The 16,909-nt window shown below is 41.5% G+C and overlaps 2 protein-coding genes and 1 long non-coding RNA gene across 4 annotated transcripts; all 3 read left to right on the top strand.

The window, feature by feature from the left end:
- The first annotated feature begins 2,138 nt into the window (after nt 1-2,138).
- On the top strand, nt 2,139-6,116 carry LOC116197329. 2 transcript variants are annotated; one of them, XM_031527438.1, is made up of 7 exons: nt 2,141-2,587; nt 2,845-3,007; nt 3,312-3,512; nt 3,638-3,883; nt 4,397-4,541; nt 5,042-5,273; nt 5,608-6,116. In XM_031527438.1, the coding sequence occupies exons 1-7, from the start codon at nt 2,260-2,262 to the stop codon at nt 5,946-5,948; spliced, it is 1,656 nt and encodes a 551-aa protein (XP_031383298.1). In that variant the 5' UTR covers nt 2,141-2,259; the 3' UTR covers nt 5,949-6,116. The 2 variants fall into 2 exon arrangements, with proteins under 2 accessions (XP_031383299.1, XP_031383298.1); XM_031527439.1 differs by lacking the exons at nt 5,042-5,273; nt 5,608-6,116 and adding an exon at nt 4,895-5,028 and having other exon boundaries at nt 2,139-2,587.
- A 1,303-nt stretch (nt 6,117-7,419) lies between these two features.
- LOC116196041 (probable protein S-acyltransferase 7) lies at nt 7,420-11,599 on the top strand. The gene is made up of 5 exons (XM_031525556.1): nt 7,420-7,765; nt 8,852-9,034; nt 9,450-9,743; nt 10,270-10,503; nt 10,630-11,599. The coding sequence occupies exons 1-5, from the start codon at nt 7,679-7,681 to the stop codon at nt 11,173-11,175; spliced, it is 1,344 nt and encodes a 447-aa protein (XP_031381416.1). The 5' UTR covers nt 7,420-7,678; the 3' UTR covers nt 11,176-11,599.
- Nucleotides 11,600-14,102: 2,503 nt separating this feature from the next.
- LOC116197798 lies at nt 14,103-15,777 on the top strand. The gene is made up of 3 exons (XR_004155101.1): nt 14,103-14,633; nt 15,101-15,252; nt 15,445-15,777. It is a non-coding gene; the product is annotated as an uncharacterized LOC116197798 (long non-coding RNA).
- The last annotated feature ends 1,132 nt before the right edge of the window (nt 15,778-16,909 follow it).

Consider the following 16,909-nt stretch of genomic DNA (forward strand, 5'->3'; position numbering starts at 1 on the left):
GTTTACACCTAACTCTCAGAAGTCAGAAACCGATCGGTTGCATCAGCATATATACTTTCTCGACATTTTCTGTTCCAGTTGCTTTTAGTTTAGCTCATGTTTATAAGCAAATGCATGTAAATCAACTTCATATGCATAAACTTTCCAGTTGAATACAATAAAATTACAATCTCGCCGACTGACAGAGCAGACAATTCAATAGTTTAATGGCGGGAGTCGATGCAAATTGCAAATGCAATAGCAAGGCCATGCATGGAATTAGTGAAAAGAATCCTGGCAAACATATTTTTACTTTTGAGGAAGCGATGATCCAACCCCGCATAAATGGAACTCGATGCTTCGCTGATCGTTACATGACTAACAACTTAAAAGGGGACGGGGAGAAGGGGAGAATGGCAGCAAGCAAAATGAATTTTGTATTGGAAGTTTGTTCGAGTAAGACCGCAGAATTTGGTTGGTGCAGAAGATTAGGGAGACACAACCAACTTGTTTATGTTCATACATCGGCATGCGATGCAACTAATGCATAACAGAACACTTTGTCACAAAATGAGATGAGATACTCTTCTGGTCTATTCTTTCGACAATCATATTATACGCTGTCGTGTTGCTCTCTTTGAGCTTTCTACTATTATTATTTGGTTACTTTGTCCAGTGTTGTGCACTCGTGTACAATAGAGAACGAATGCAAGTGAGAACAATATATCCATCTATAGCCTGTCTAACCTCGAACAGAATTGAATCACCAAACTGAAAATGCAGGAGGCTTTCATAGGATAATAAGGACAATCCGGACAGTCTCATTTCTGCACAAAAGTTCTTGATTAGCCGCAATGGCGATTTACAGGTGAAAATCGGCAATTCATACATTATAAAAAAGAATTCGCATTATCCAGCAGCTTCGTTTCCATCCTTGAATAGAATTGCTCCGTGTGAAATCTTTATTGTACTTGATTTTCGATTTTCTTCCCGCTAAAGAAACTCGATATATCTGGCATTACATCCTTCATCCTCTTCAGAGTGATCGAGGCGGACCGACCTGTCTGCCGGGTAGCTGGAGATCTAAATTTCCGTACCCTCACTCTCCTTGCGGGACATGGATAAGATTTTTCTCCAGCAACTTTTCTTGGGGACTTCCGGAATATTGCCAGGGGCATATATATTCATGCTGCGTTTGATTTGTAAGTAATATTTTAAAATCAGATTTTAATTTTGAAAAAGAGTTGTATAAATTGTTATGTACGAGATCCACCATTTGACTTTGTATGAGTTATTTGAAAAAAAAGTGGTATAAATGGGACCCACCCTTTGACTTTGTATGAATTATTTTGTTTTTATTGTGAGTATAATTAAGTTAAAGTGTGATTTTAAAATTACGCTAACAAACCAAACAAAGCATCCGTTTCCGAGTTTACATCCCCCTGCATCCTCCAACACTTGAGCTCTCCCCCAACCTTCTTCTTTGCAAAGAGTGACCTCTCAGTCCTAAAAACTTCTTGCGCAGGTTCTGAGCTGAACCACTTGCTTGTTGATCTTGTTGAACTCCTTGCGAAGGTGCTTGAGCTCAAACTGGCCTGAAATGAGCTCCAACGATCCAAACACGAAATGAACGAGACTGACAAACTGATATCGCAATTACAGGCGAAAATGGGGTTCGAAATCAGAGGAGGTCCTTACGCTGGCGCCACTCCTTTTCGAGGGCGATGATCTCATCGACGATCTCGACACTGGCGAAGCGTATGGGTGGACTCTTGGATCCTCACGGGCGACACTCTCAATTGCAGAAGGAAGGCTTGATTGAATTTGAGGCGTTGTCCAGAATTTGAAGATTTGTAGCTCAATTAGGGTTTGATCGAATTTTGGGGAAGAAGTAATTGGGGGCAATTTGGGCGGGAGGAAGGTTAGAAACTTCAGGACGATGAACAATGCACATTAACGCCTTCTACAGGATGGTTCCGTCAGGAACCTCTCATGTTTTCAAACGGAAGGATCAATTTATCCTAACGTTTGCAACATCTAGACCAATTAGTACACATAATTTATTTTCGGGACGAACTTGTCGTGAGGTGTATATTTCAGGGACCAAATTGTCAATTTTGTCCTTCTTCGCCAAAGGGATAACAGCAACGACAAAGAATCGCTATGGAGACTCACATGAGCTTCACCTTCACGAGCTCAGATCCAATGTCGCCATTCCTAATCCTGCATTGACGATCTCAAATCTCCTCCGGAGCTACACAACCGGCGAGGCACAGGACAATGCGCCTCGGCGGGCCCAGGCGGAGACGAGCGTCGGTGGCCTCAGTACTTCTAATAGGATGCGCCATCTGCGCGGGAATCGGAATCTTCACGCTCGCTGTGAGATCCCTCGATCCTTCGCCGGAAATCGCCGAAGCCGTCCACCCGGACCTCCTATTGAAGGACGCGAGCTCCCAGAGCAGCGGCGGCGAGGAGGTGGATAGTGGAGGTGGCGAGCGGCGGAAGTCTTGCGCGACGGTCGAGGAGATGGGGGAGGTGTTCAGGGACGGGTTCTTCACGGAGAGCCTCCGAGTTAGGGAGCTAATCCGAGCTCACTTCGATTTGAATGGTGAACGCCGCGCACCTCTTCGCCGTCTCTATATGCCGAATTGCTGAGTATAAATTGAATTATCCATTTCGGTGATTCCTCGATAGATTCATGTGCTGTCTAGTAGCAAACGAGAGTTTATGGTTTATGGTTTATGGTTTTTGTTTCCATAGCTCGTGTGGTTGATGTTCATGGATCAAATGTTATATCTTTATCATGTTTTCCGGATTGAGCTCGATAAGCAGCTGAAAGTTTATACGCTATGTGCTGTGATTCAGGTGCTGCTAGAGTGAGGGGTCTTCCGCCCGAGCAATTCTGCAAACGGGGATTCGTCCTGGGAAAGGCCTCGGAGGCAGGATTCGGTAATGAGATGTACAAGGTGTTGACAGGGGCAGCGCTGAGTGTGATGTTGAACCGGTCGCTGATCATTGGGCAAACCAGGCATATTGGTTCTTTCTCAATCCTTTCTGTTTGAAGTCTTTGAGTTTCCTTATGATCTAAGCACATAATTTCTCGAGCTCTGTGTTCACTCAACTGATTCTTGTAGGATTGAATATGTTTAATCACATCTTGTGGGCACTGAAAATGTGATTCCGTTAAGTTTACTAGTAGCATGCTACTAAGAATGCCAAAATCTCTTTTTTTGGGTTTTGTGGCATATGGCACCAGAGACTTTGTTATTGGTGGAGATATCATTGACATTAGAATTAGATATATGATAATTGTTTTGTTGCATTTGTTGCAGGGGTAAATTTCCTTTCGGTGATTATATCTCCTACTCTGATGTGGCCTTCACACTAAAAGAAGTGAAGCATCTCTGGAGACATAATGGCTGTAGAAAGAAGTACGGGAGGCAACTGGTCATGAGGATTGATGACTTTGTGAAGCCATTGAAGACAGATGTCCTCTGTAGCAATTGGAAGGAATGGAAGCAGCCTATCGTATGGTAAAGGATGGAAAAATCTTGTTACTTATTAGATATCAGTTACTCTTTAGAGCTGTAAATGAAGAATTTTCGTGCCAAATTCCTTTCATCAGTCGGTCACCATGTAATTAAGCTTCATATCACAGGCTACAAAATACAACTGATGCTGTGGCTGCTCAATTTTTTCTGAAGAACAAACACTCAGACATGAGGAATGCTGCCTCCACTCTTTTTGGACACCCAGAATCGCTCCATCTTAGACCCAATGTTTATGGCGAGCTTATGAGAATTTTGATATCTCCTTCTCAAGAAGTAGACGATGCAGTCAATTGGGTTCTTCGTAATAGTGAGGACCCTGATATTTCACTGCATATGAGAATGATGAATAATAGGTACTGCAACCCCATTTTTTGTGATAAATGTAGTAGCAAACTATGAACTTCTCCTGATTCAAGAGAATTATGCTTTTCTGTTAAAGAGTGAACCCATAGGAACACCCAATGATTTATGAGGTGATATTGCCAGTAATTCGTAGAACCATAAAATTGTCGTATATGAGTACCAATTGTGTAAAGTAAATACATATTTATATGTTGGGAAATATGATCTGCTGCTCCCACTTCACCATTATCTCTATCATATGTGAGTAAAGTTTACGCGCCAGTGCTGTCTGATATATTTATCTATGTATTCTCTGTTATGGAGTAATTGCTTTGATATGATTATTTAGCAGTTCAGGTTTCCCTCAGAATTTAATGTTAATCTGCTTCTCCCTTAGCACAATATATTGTCAAAATAAATGAGGGATCATAAATGGTTGTAAAGTTACCCTGTATTTGTAGAATTGTAAGGGTAACTAATAAGATTAACTAATGTTGCTCTTTATTGTATTTCTCTTATATCAGGTCGCCGAGGGCTGCGCAGGCAGCAATTAACTGCATCAGAAAAGCCACAAGCAATCTGCAACTGTCAAAACCCAGAGTTGTTATCGTATCAGATACCCCCACATTCGTAAAAGGCATTATTTCAAAAACAAGTGAATTTGCTGAGGTAATGAACTTTACTCAAGCACTTTTGTGATTAATGGATTTTGCCTTCTTCTGATACAATCTTTTGGTTTTTCGCATATATGCTTTCAAAATCAACTCCATTGACGCAGAAACAAAATGCACTATCCTTCCCCCCTTTTTTTTTGGTGGCCTGGTGGGGGTGGTGCCCTGGAACTGGTTACCATAGCAACAATTATGGCTCTTTGCTTATATCATTCTACTATTCACACCTCAGCACGGGTGATATATTGGGAGATTTATTAGATAGGCATCGGCAAATTTGTTCAATTAATAAAGCAGTCAACTGTGCGTCCCTTTGGTTCATGTACATTCAATTATAGTGTTTTCTTTTAGGTGAAATGGTGCCATTATGAGTGAAGCTTTTAAGAGACGGTCTGACAATCACAGAGAGAGACAGTCCAGAGAGAAAAAGCGTGCATATATATTAAACAACTTACAATCTATGCAAGGTTCATCTGATTTTAGTCCATTGCTTGCCAGATACTGCACTTTGATCATAAAGTTTTCAGAGGAAACATATCCCTCAGTGCGGATAAGTTGCACAGTTTAGAATTTCGGTCCAAGGACTGGGGACCAGCTCCCAGGTGGGTCGCGTTTGTGGACTTCTTTCTAGCATCGCGTGCGAAACATGTGGTTGTTTCTGGCGCTCACCGGCGTGTTGGGACCACCTATGCGCAGCTTATTGCTGCACTCGCTGCAGCAAACAATATGGGTACCCTAAGCTTTTCCGTCATTTCATTATATAAATTGCATATATTCCGCGTTTTATGCCACATGCCAATTGTAAACTTCTTGTAATCGTGGAGTTCATCTACCCTAGAGTTCTGAGCTTTTATGAGCTATAGGTAAACTTCTTGTTTAGACGAAGAAGAGCGCCTCTTACTCTATTCAATAACTTGAATCGCCCTGCGCTTGCGGTAGAATTCATTACCTCAATTAGCATTCTCTAGATTTCGTGCCAACTAATTCTTCCAGTTCATTTAATGCCAATATATATTGCTTTTCGATGAATCTTCGATTTTTGATCTTTTTAAAACCTTTTACAGGGGATGGATCCGGTGGCTTGAACTTTTCCTTCCTGAGCAGCTTCCAGAGTAACTTGCTGGCAGGAGGCTTGGGGAATCAAATCGGATGGGGCCACGTTTGGAACCGTTTTGCTGGCCCTCTGAGCTGCCGTGGACAGCCCAATCAGTGTGCCCTTACGCCGTTTCTTCCTCCTGCTTGGTGGGATGGCCTCTGGCAGTCCCCAATCCCACGCGATGTTAAGAGGTTGGCTATGTACGGCATAAAGCTATCAGGTTTTGGTACAATTGACGAGGATCATCTTCTTTCTTTTTGTAACTCCAAGAAAAAGACCGTGAGAACCGTTCCTATCATCAGCGATTAAGGAACCTTGTAATAACATTATTCTTTGTTACGCACTTTTAATTGATCATAGTTAGAATCAACACAAATCACCGTACGCAAAACACAGACGTATCAATTTGTTTCACACGTATGAATGTAGCCACGCCGATTTTTTCATGATTATGGTAGCTTTGCTCATGTTCAGTTTCCATCCTTTGTACTTAGAATTGCATTCTCTAGTCTATCAAATTGTCATTATGGAACTCAATTGCCTAATCTTTGAGAGCAGCTTTTCTTTGATGCCCCAGACCCTTGTTTTCTCTCCAGTCCTCTGTCTTGTGACTCGAGTGCAGGTACCGACACAAATGATGACATCAAACCGGTAAGACAGACTCGGAAATGGGTTATGGTAGGGACTCGGGACTAGGTCATCTTCGAGGTAATGAAACTACGTAGATTGTGGAGCATCCGTGTGTATGTGAAAGATTATAAGGTCGGCATCAGGTGCTAGGAAAGTTGCAACATCCTCCAGTACCATTCCATGCTCGATAATAAATATTTCATCTAATAGTGCCTCAGATATCGTATTCGCGAAACATGGTAGGCGTTCCATGGACCCGGTGGGGGAGGGGGCGGCTTTTCGCTTTTGGGAAATCTGTTATGATGATATGTTTAGCTTTTGGGAGGTGCAAGGCATCATGGCACATCACAAACCACTTGGCAATGGCATGAAGGAATGAGAGGGTGTCATCATTTTCTGTGCATTTCTCTATTTCGCCCCCATCTCTCACTTTCCAGTGAGTCATGCTCTCGTCACATGGCATGGGACCTTTCCGCACCGGCTTAATCAACAATGCACAAGCCAATGTTTCATTTCATACCCTGAGAGACAGACATTCGTTTAAAATTCAAGTGGACTGTTTCGCAGTTAGGCAGGAGGACACTTAAACGAGCATAAATCCCAACTGATAAGCTGATGGCGCTGCATAATTGCACTGAAGAAAGGAATTTGACGAGTAATGTCCCATCCTTAGGATATATATTTGTCGAAAAAGTCAAGTCAAATCTTTGGAATGACTCCATGATTGGAGGGCATTTATGTAATTTAGTTGAAACTGAACAGCGAAGCAGCCAACCGACGGCCAAAGTGTACAGTTATATAAGGCGGCCCTCCCATTTTCCTCTTTCCCTTTTTGTGAAGAAAAGAAAACCCAAAAAAACATTTTAATTTTTTAAAAAAGAAAAAAAAGAAGAAGAAAAAAAGTCGGCGATGCGAGCCGGGCCCCCAGTAGGTCCACCCACCACAACTGGTCTCCCCCAGTGACAGCCCAGTCGCGTGCCGCCACGTCGCCCAAACATCCTGTAAAGTGTCCCCCCCCCCCCCCCCCCCCCCCGGGCACTCACCCGCACAGTGTGACAGCATCTCTGTTAAACCAAAACCTAACCCCAAATCCCAACCCTAACCCCGCCCACCCCAAGGCGAGCCTTCCCTCCGCTGCTTCCCATCGGCGATTCGCCCCCCCCCCCCCCCCCCCCCCCCCCCCCCCCCCCACCCCCATCCCCCCAACCGGCCGCCGCCGTCCAGCCTCCCCGCCGGAATTCGCCGCCGCCATGGCCCGCCTTAAACCCTGATTCTCGGACTCTTCCCCCACTCGTGGTCGCCTTATTTGCTTCTATTGGTTGTGCGGACATTGAGCTGCGAGCCGTGGCCGGAAGCTAGAGGGAGGGAGGGAGGGAGGGAGAGAGAGAGTCCGACGCTGACGGAGTGAGATGTACGCGATGCCTCAGCCTCAGAGACCCGATCCGGGGTCCGGATCCGGCGATCTGCGAGTTTACCAGACTTGGAAAGGCAGTAATGTATGCTCGCTCCAACCATTTATGAGCATCGGCTCCTTCGGATTCATTATCATCCGCCTGTCCTCTTCTTGCTTTTTCTAGCTTTTGAACTTCTGTAGACGCGGATTACTGCTTTCTTATTATGTCCTTGAGCTCAGAACTTGCCGAAAATGATGTTGATGTGATGCCTTTTCTGCTAAGTTGGAGTTTGGGGGCAATGCTGCTTGCTCGATCTTATCTCTTTGTACTCGAGGAGTTGCAAATCTTCCTCATCATCGCATTGCTTTGTTGGGTTTTGTTGATTTCGCGGATATAGAAATAGTATATGCACTTCATACTTGATTCATCGAAGCACGTCGGGTTTCTGCATATTTTCCGGTATTTGATGCGGTCCATGTAGCTGTGATGTACAGTTACCAGAGAAATCTGACGGTGAAGCTACTTAAAAGGTGTCCGCCCCGATGCTTCGGAAGTCAAGGATTTAACTAGCCAATAATATGGAAATCTAATGCAGAAAAACTTGCCTTTTTATATGTGTAGAATTCCGTCATTCAGTTCAGTTATACTGCAGTCAGTGCCAGTTTTGGGTCTCTTGTATACTGGCTACTATCGAGCACTTTGGTGTTGCTTGGCCGAGCATCATAGTTGGTTTTTCTAAAAGGGTCAGATAAATGAACCAGCTTTAACACTGGTTGACCTGTATCAGTGGGAAGAGGGGGTTAATCGTGTTTCAGTTGTTTGTCAGTCATGTTCATGCCCTGCCCTTCTTATGTGGAATGTGGGAAGTTCAGGATCTACTACCGTCTGAAAGAGTAGAAAAGTTTACTTGCGTATGATGGTTCTCGTAGTACTGCAGTCTTTGCCACTCCACTGTGATAAATTTGCCAACAAAGCCCATAGAATCTATTCTTTAAATATTTTTGAACTAGTTCTTTTTTTTTTTCCTCTCCTTGCTTATTTTGAAGAAGCAATGCCCTCTTTATGAACGTCATTTTTATGTGGCTGCTGTGTTTTTTTTTTTTTTTGAGGATTGAGTTAGAAGTTGATCCTCAAGTGTTGTATGTTTGTAAATGTTCCAGTTTTAATTATTTCACTGGTCTCTTGCAGATATTTTTTCTTCAAGGCAGGCTTATATTTGGTCCAGATGTAAGGTCACTTGGCCTTACATTATTCCTTATTGTTGCCCCAATTAGCATCTTCTGCATCTTTGTTGCCAGAAAGTTGATGGATGATTTTTATGGAAATTGGGGAACATCTGTAATGGTTGTTGCTGTTGTATTTACAATTTATGTAAGTCCTCTCTTACTCTCTCTATGGCTGGCTTGATGTTGGAATCTTTCATGGGAACTGCCGGCTTCGCTGTGCTTTTAACTAACAGCATTTGGGATGGAAAGGGGTTGTGCATGAGTTGGTATATAGAGTTACACATAACTTAGTAGTATTATTTAAAACTCTCTTGGGAGACGCACCTCATTGAATTAGCAGTCATGAAAACAATAAAAAATGGTAATAGATGCACAGCCTTGCGTAGAACCAGATTTAAGGGTTTCGCTTTTCGCATATTGCGATGGTGGGCCAGGAGTTTGGTAGTTTTAACGTATTTAATTTTGGGTGGTGATTTGCAAATTGGCATGTACCATCTCATTAGGTAGATGTAAGATTCTTTTTTTCTTTCTCATTTGATAAAGATGCTTGATTTTAACAGGATTTAGGTCTTCTGCTGCTAACTTCGGGAAGGGATCCAGGTATCATTCCACGTAATGCACACCCTCCTGAGCCAGAATTTGATGCGAATACAGATACTGGAGCTGCACAAACCCCACAGCTACGATTGCCTCGTATTAAGGAAGTAGAAGTTAATGGGGTGACAGTGAAAATCAAGTACTGTGATACTTGCATGCTCTATAGACCTCCTCGGTGTTCACACTGTTCAATCTGCAATAACTGCGTAGAACGATTTGATCATCACTGCCCATGGGTTGGGCAGTGTATTGGGCTGGTAAGTGATAAATCCTTCATGACTTTGTGCTGTAGATAATGCGTAGTCCTGATGTTATTTTTGGGTAATGCTCAGTTCGATAGTTCAAGGCTTTAAGCACTATGTTTTCAGGAAGATTGGCTGTCTCTAGTTTGATGAAAGGATTCTATTGTGAAGTAGTGTTCTCTTGATTGATGGTGCTCAAGCTGATTATGGATGGCTGATCAATTTTACATTGACTTCTTTGGAAGAATTCAATTCTACTTAATTATGTAAGCATGTCTAATATGCATTTGGTCGGATAAGAATACTAGAACCAGTATGGTGGAATCTTCATGAATATACATATTCAGGCGTCTGCCATGTGCTAGACAGATGTTGTGTTGCCAATCATTCTACTTTTTCAGTGATATTCTTTCTGGGGTCCATACTTTCAATTTCACATTGGCCCTTTGAGTTGAGACTGCCAGAGGCGAGTACATGATATCATCGCCTCTACTCATTGTTAATTTAGCGACATTGTGTTGTGTCAACTAATGTTATGCAGCGGAACTACCGGTTCTTCTTCATGTTCGTCTTCTCAACAACCCTCCTCTGTATATATGTCTTTGCCTTCTGCTGGGTCTACATCAGGGAGATCATGGGATCAGAGCAAACATCAATGTGGAAGGCAATGATCAAGACTCCTGCCTCAATTGTTCTAATAATCTACACTTTCATATCAATGTGGTTTGTTGGAGGCTTGACTGCCTTCCATTTATATCTCATCAGTACAAATCAGGTAATAATTCCTCATACCATAAACATTTGTCATTGATTGATTTAACATAGATATTGTGAAAAATATTGAGTATCATGATTGCTTGAATGAACTTCTGACATCCGTTGATAACCCTTGGTTTTACAGACCACATATGAGAATTTCAGGTACAGATATGATCGAAGAGCCAACCCTTACAACAAGGGGGTCGTGCAGAATTTCCAGGAGATATTCTGCACCAGCATCGCCCCTTCAAAGAATGATTTCAGGGCCTTTGTCCCCAGAGAGCCAGCCCTCCCCACTCGACCAGTTGGGGGAGGTTTCATGAGTCCTAACATGGGAAAACCCGTCGAGGACATAGAGATGGGGAGAAAAGCAGTTTGGGGAGACATGAACTCTGGGCTGGACCTAGGGGAAGGCCACATCAACATCAATGAACGTGTCAGCATCAAGGATGGAGAATTAGGGGAAGTGGCAGTGTCACCAGAGATCAGGACAAATGTCGAGGAATCAGGGGAGCGGGTCGGGATCCATCACCCGAGGAGGTCAAGCTGGGGAAGGAAGAGTGGGAGTTGGGAAGCTTCTCCCGAAGTCCAAGCCCTGGCTGCCAAGCTCGGGGAATCAAACCGTGTCATCGGGAGCAGTAGCAGTGGAGGGAGCTTGAGACATCCCGATGACACAAGGCACACGTAGCTCGGGAAGGACGAGAGGGGTGACTCTTTACTGCACTCTAGGATGTGCCGAGCAATGTGCGCTTTTCCATATTTCCGGGGTTGTTTGGGATGATGATGATGCAGTCGCGTGAGAAGGATTGGGCGTTTGTTGTGGTTTTGTGTCGATATATCTGTGCAAAAGAGAATTATTCTAGGTGTCCTAATTAATTTGCGCTTCTTTGTGGAACTGATGATCAGATGCTGCTGAGGGGATTGTTTTAAAACTTTGGATTGATTTTTTTTTTTTTCCTTCTTGGTATTGTGTAATAGGGCGGGCGGGCTGTCTGGCTGGCTAGGTGGAGTGGGCAATCAATCTCCTTTCCCTTATCAGTAGTAGAAAATTGTAAATTTGATGGAATTTCATCAAGGGCATTGCTTGGTAGAGTCGTCGCTTTTCCGAACCATCTGAACTAGTGAGAGCTCGTGGAACTAGTTAGAGCTCCTTTTCTTTTATCGGTCCGTAGAGCGCATCTTTCATTGAAGTGGTGGCGAGCCTAATTGAATGAAGATGTTAAGGGTTCTTCCAGTTCTGTGTTTTGCACCAATTTGACATCATAACGTTTCGCAACCACAGCAACGAATTTATGCAATCAGCACGATCACGATGTTGGCTTAATTTTCAGGACAACGAGTATTGAGAGTCAAATTTAACATGTGCTTCGACTTGAAATTTTAAGTTTTAACAGAGGTCTGTCTTTCTTTGGGTTGGTGATAAACTAATGGGACGTGGACTGCTGCAACGGATGAAATTCATGAATGTGCTTTATGCGTTTTTCGGAAAACTAAGAAAAAGTCGCTTGTCACGGAGACTCTCCGGTCCCGACCCGCGAAATGAAGTGCTTGGAGGATACGAATACGAATAATATTTGTGTGCAGCAATATTTGATGCTATTTATATATATATGCAGGAAGAAACTTGAAACGCCAGCTGAGCTCTTAGGTAAATTGATTATTATTCATGGATGTCATTTGCATGAGTGCATCAAACTCCTTGATTAATGTTCTTCTTGTTATTTATTAATTCCTGCTGCTATCGTTTCCGGTAACACTGGTGTATGTGTGTATAGTTACACCTTTAGGATGGCTTGGAGGACCCGAATGAGAGAGAGTCCTGAGGGTAGACGATGTGATCATTGAACTTGAGCTCGATATTGAACCGGAGCTAGGGAGGGCTCCGCCCTCTGGAAGCTTGGTCTTCCTGAGCAGGGACTCTCTCGGTCTCTTCGGTCCCAGTCCCTCTGCAGCCCGTAGCACATGAACTCGCTCAGGGTTAGCTCTGTCTGTCACTTTCTTCTCAAACACGATCCCCAGAAAACACAACAGAATACCTTTAACAAATGTTACTTTCGTCGAACTAAGCGGACACACAAAATCTGAACGGTCTCAACAATTACAAATGTTTTCTTAGGAGAAGCACAAAAATTCAGCTATCGTGAAAGATGATGGGGCAGGGCAGTTAGCAACTTTCAAAACCAAACAGAGAGAAGAACATACGCCAGCAAGTTCAATTACAGATCGTGGAGCTCCGCACTTCTAATGGCGTCCTTCCGATAGTTCGGGCCGATAAGGTACTACGGCAAATGTGAGTGTTCTTCGGTTTTCAGAAATTCGTAAACATGTTTTGCTGAATACCACTTGCTAGGATTTCCTCTATTGCTCTAATGAAGACTAGAAATGCACTGTATTCACACATCTATCTATATCTATATCTATATATCTAATATAAAGTGGAATTGTGTGGCCGGGCCAAATGACCCTAGAATGCTTGGTTTCTGAATAAAATTTTCTCGATTTTTTGAGTTTTAAAATTTTTAATTTAATTTTTTATCAACAAAAGCTACCGAAATAAAAAAAATCTTCCGAAAATTAATTATTTTCAATTATAAAATTATCTATGGAATATTTCAAAATTATTATCCAAAAATCTTTTGGCAATTAGAACCTTTCGAAATTTTCAAAAAATCAAATTACATTTTTTTTTATAGATTCTTTGTTATGCATTATGATTAGCAAAATAGTTTTCAAAATCATCAATTCTGTCCTGAGACATTCAGTCCGAGATAACTTAAGCGCCTTTTATCAAGTAAGATATTCTTTGAATTATCAATTAGTCTCGGGATTCCATATGTTATATACTCCAGAATCTGAATCTTCTACGATAGAGAGAAGATAGAGATAAGGTTTCAGGAATGATAAAAAGCGATGAGATTTGTTTCACACTTGATCGTTGCACGTATAGTCATGTGATAATAGTCTTTTTAATTTGTATACATAATATATTTTCATATTGGTGGAACTATTCCGTGCAACAATTTAGTTAATACTATTTTTTGGTTTTTAAGTCTTACCGATGATGATTGAATCCAAAATCTCTTGATTTCGGACGGCGTCTTGTGTCACTGCACTAAGACTCCTTCCTCCTTTACTCTAACTTTCGCCTCACGTTTGCCTTCTTTCTCTCTCTCTCTTTCTCATTTTGTTTATTCTTTTATTTGTTTGTTCGATTTTTTTCAAAACGTCAAATATGATTCAATATTAGCAATCACATGGCCCATGACTATTTCCAGATATTTTGACATTTTTCCTGTGGAAAAATGGTTCTTTCTTATAAAAAAAAAACATGGTTTTTTATGGGGCAAAAATGATAATGTGATATTGGATTTTGTGAAAATACAGCTCTATTTTTTTGGGTAAATAAAATACAGCTTAATTAAAAACTCTTATCATGCTGCATGCTGAAAAAAAGAAGAGCCTACCGTGCAGATGATGCTACTGTTTTAGTCAAATTTGATTTGTTTTTAGGTTGTTAAAACCACAAAAAAAAAAAAGTAGTTTCTAAAATGGTTTTTTCTTCTTTCTTTCTATTCCAGGAAAGTTCAACAAAAATTAAGAGAAACATATTCTTTAGGAGGAATTTAATGCAAATGCCATTGAATTGGCAAAACTTCAAGAAACTAAGACTAGTCTTCACACGTAAGAAGCTCAAACAACTCATGACAAGGCAAGCCAAGCTCGGGAGGAAGCTTAAAGAGCTCAATAAGGTGATTATGGAGCTGGCTAAGGAGAAAGGTGCCCCAAGAAGCTAAGCTCCCAAAGTTTCTCCACCGAATTCGCATCTGCTCTACTCCGGGGGCTGTTGTCTGTTCGAATTTTGTTTATGAGAGCTGTTATATGAGGTACACGAGAATCGACTCCTAATAAAATGAACAGCAGACGAGAAGCGCCAAGCTCAAAGAAAAAGTGATATGAGGTTATTTGGGGATAAATGCAAAATAATTCCAGAACTGAGACTATTGTTTAATGTTTATCAAGACCGTTAGGCATCTGGGTTTTCTGAGGTACAAAGAGTATCGGGGTCCCATTGCGGTGTCTCCTTCTAAGGATCGGGAGAATATTGTCCGAGCTATTAATGAAGAAGGACTAATGTTCCTCCACGAGGTATTACTTTACCCTAGTAACCACAAAAAAATGAATGTTTGCGGGACAGCGGGAGTATTGTTCTCTTGATTGATGGTGCTCTTGCTGATTATGGATGGTTGATCAATTTTACATTGGCTTCATTGGAAGAATTCAATTCTACTTAATTATATAATCGTGTCTAATATGCATTTGGTCGGATAACAATACTGGAATCAACATGGTGACATCTTCACGAATATATACATACTCGTGCATTTGGTCGGACAAGAATACTAGATGTTGTGTCGCCAGTCATTCTGCTCTCTCAGTGATATTCGACTTCTGGATCTCAAGCTGTTGAGTTGAGATTGCCGAAGCGAGTACAGGATAGCACCGCCTCTGCCCATTGTTAATTCGGTGACATGGTGTTGTGTCAACTGACTTGATGCAGCGGAAATGCTGGTTCTTCTTCATGTTCATATATACGTCTTTGCCTTCTGCTGCAGTCTGCATCAGGGAGATCATGGGATCAGAGCACACATCGATATGGAAGACAATGATCAAGAGTCCTGTCTCAATCGTTCTAATAATCAATCTACACTTTCATATCGATCTGGTTTGTTGGAGGCCTGACGACTATCTTATCAGTACAAATCAGGTAATAACTCCTCCTCATAACATCAACATTTTCAGTTCTTTTATGTACCGATATATCTGTGCAAAAAAGAATTATTCAAGTTTCCTAATTAATTTGCGCTTCATAGTGGAACCGATGATCAGACACCGCTGAAGGGATATTGTTTTAGCCCTTTGGATTGATGATTTTTTCCTTGTTGGTATTGTGTAATAGGGCTGGCTGGCTAGGTGGAGCGGGCAATCAATCTCCTTTCCCTTAACAGTAGTAGAAAATTGTAAATTTGATGGAGTTTCACGGAGGGCATTGTTTGGCAGAATCATTACTTCCCGAACCGAACAGTCGGAACTAATGAGAGCTCGTGGAACTGTCTAATTTTTCACTTTCCGATCCTATAGGTTCAGTCCGGACTGTCTACTGTCGATGGCCTAGATTGCTCAGGACTGCATGTGATTCTTCTGGTAAAATGCACTTATTGGTACTTTGTTCAATAAATGATATCTGATACCTCGCGGCATCAAACCTGGAAAATCTATCCGGACAGATGGTTTGCGGGTTTCGATTCCGATTCCTCCAGCTAGTGAGCTCTCTTTATACGCCTCTTTACATTCCTTTAGCTAGTGAGTCCTCTTTTAACTATTGCCTAAAAGGAAAAGGTTCAGTAGGATTTTATAATGAGTTGTGCCGAGTAATGCCCGACTAACACTTCCATCGATATCTTTACTAGAACCGATCGTACTGGCCAGTAGCCCTAGGATCTTCTTTCGATATAACTCGTCCATAATCTCGGCAAAAAGGGGTGGATCACATCACGACTCGTTTGGCCTTTGAGGAAATTGTTCATTGTATGAGACAAATAATAGACAGATAACCGAAACAACGTGGATCCACATTGATTGATGAGATAATATATAAGATTGCTTATATTACAGGAAAAAAAAAATAAAATAGAAACCCAATCTTGTCGCTGTGGCAACAGCTTACAATTAATTGATTCAGTTGAACGGAAAAGCCAACCTCACACGTTAGCAAATTCTAAGGCCCCATTTGGATTCAAAGACAAATTGATTTTCACTTTAACTTTAACTCAATAATCTGCACAACAAAAATACACATTTCCCAATTCAAAAATTTTAACTTTAACTTTAACTCAACACACTATACAACAAAAATACACGTTTCCCAAGTCAAATTTATAATCACATCTCATTTGTCATTTTCCACAATCAAAATCAAAATCAAAGTAACTTTTAATTCTGAATTCAAACGGCCCCTAAGGTTTTGATTAATTGTACAATTCATCTTCCTTAATTTACAATAACTGAAATCTGTTTCTTAGCTATATGTTACAGCTAATATGTGCGTAACCTCTAATCGATACTGCAATTAGACACCTAAATTGCAGATCCTGATATAGAAGGTTTGACGTCCCTCAATGTAGAGAATCTTTGGAAACCATGCCTTGCGTGCGATACTAAGGTTGCGTTTGGTTTCATAATAGGATTTTAAAATCAGATTTTGATTTTGATTTTGAGTAGAATAAATGAGGCTCACCCTTTGACTTTGTGTGAGTTATGTTGTTTTGTTGTGGAAAAAAGTGGTATAAATGGGGTCCATTCTTTGACTTTGTATGAATTATTTTATTTTGTAGTGAGTAGAGTTAAGTTAGAATTATAATTGT

The sequence above is a fragment of the Punica granatum genome, chromosome 2 (genome assembly GCF_007655135.1).
Source record: "Punica granatum isolate Tunisia-2019 chromosome 2, ASM765513v2, whole genome shotgun sequence".
Classification (NCBI taxonomy): Eukaryota; Viridiplantae; Streptophyta; class Magnoliopsida; order Myrtales; family Lythraceae; genus Punica; species Punica granatum.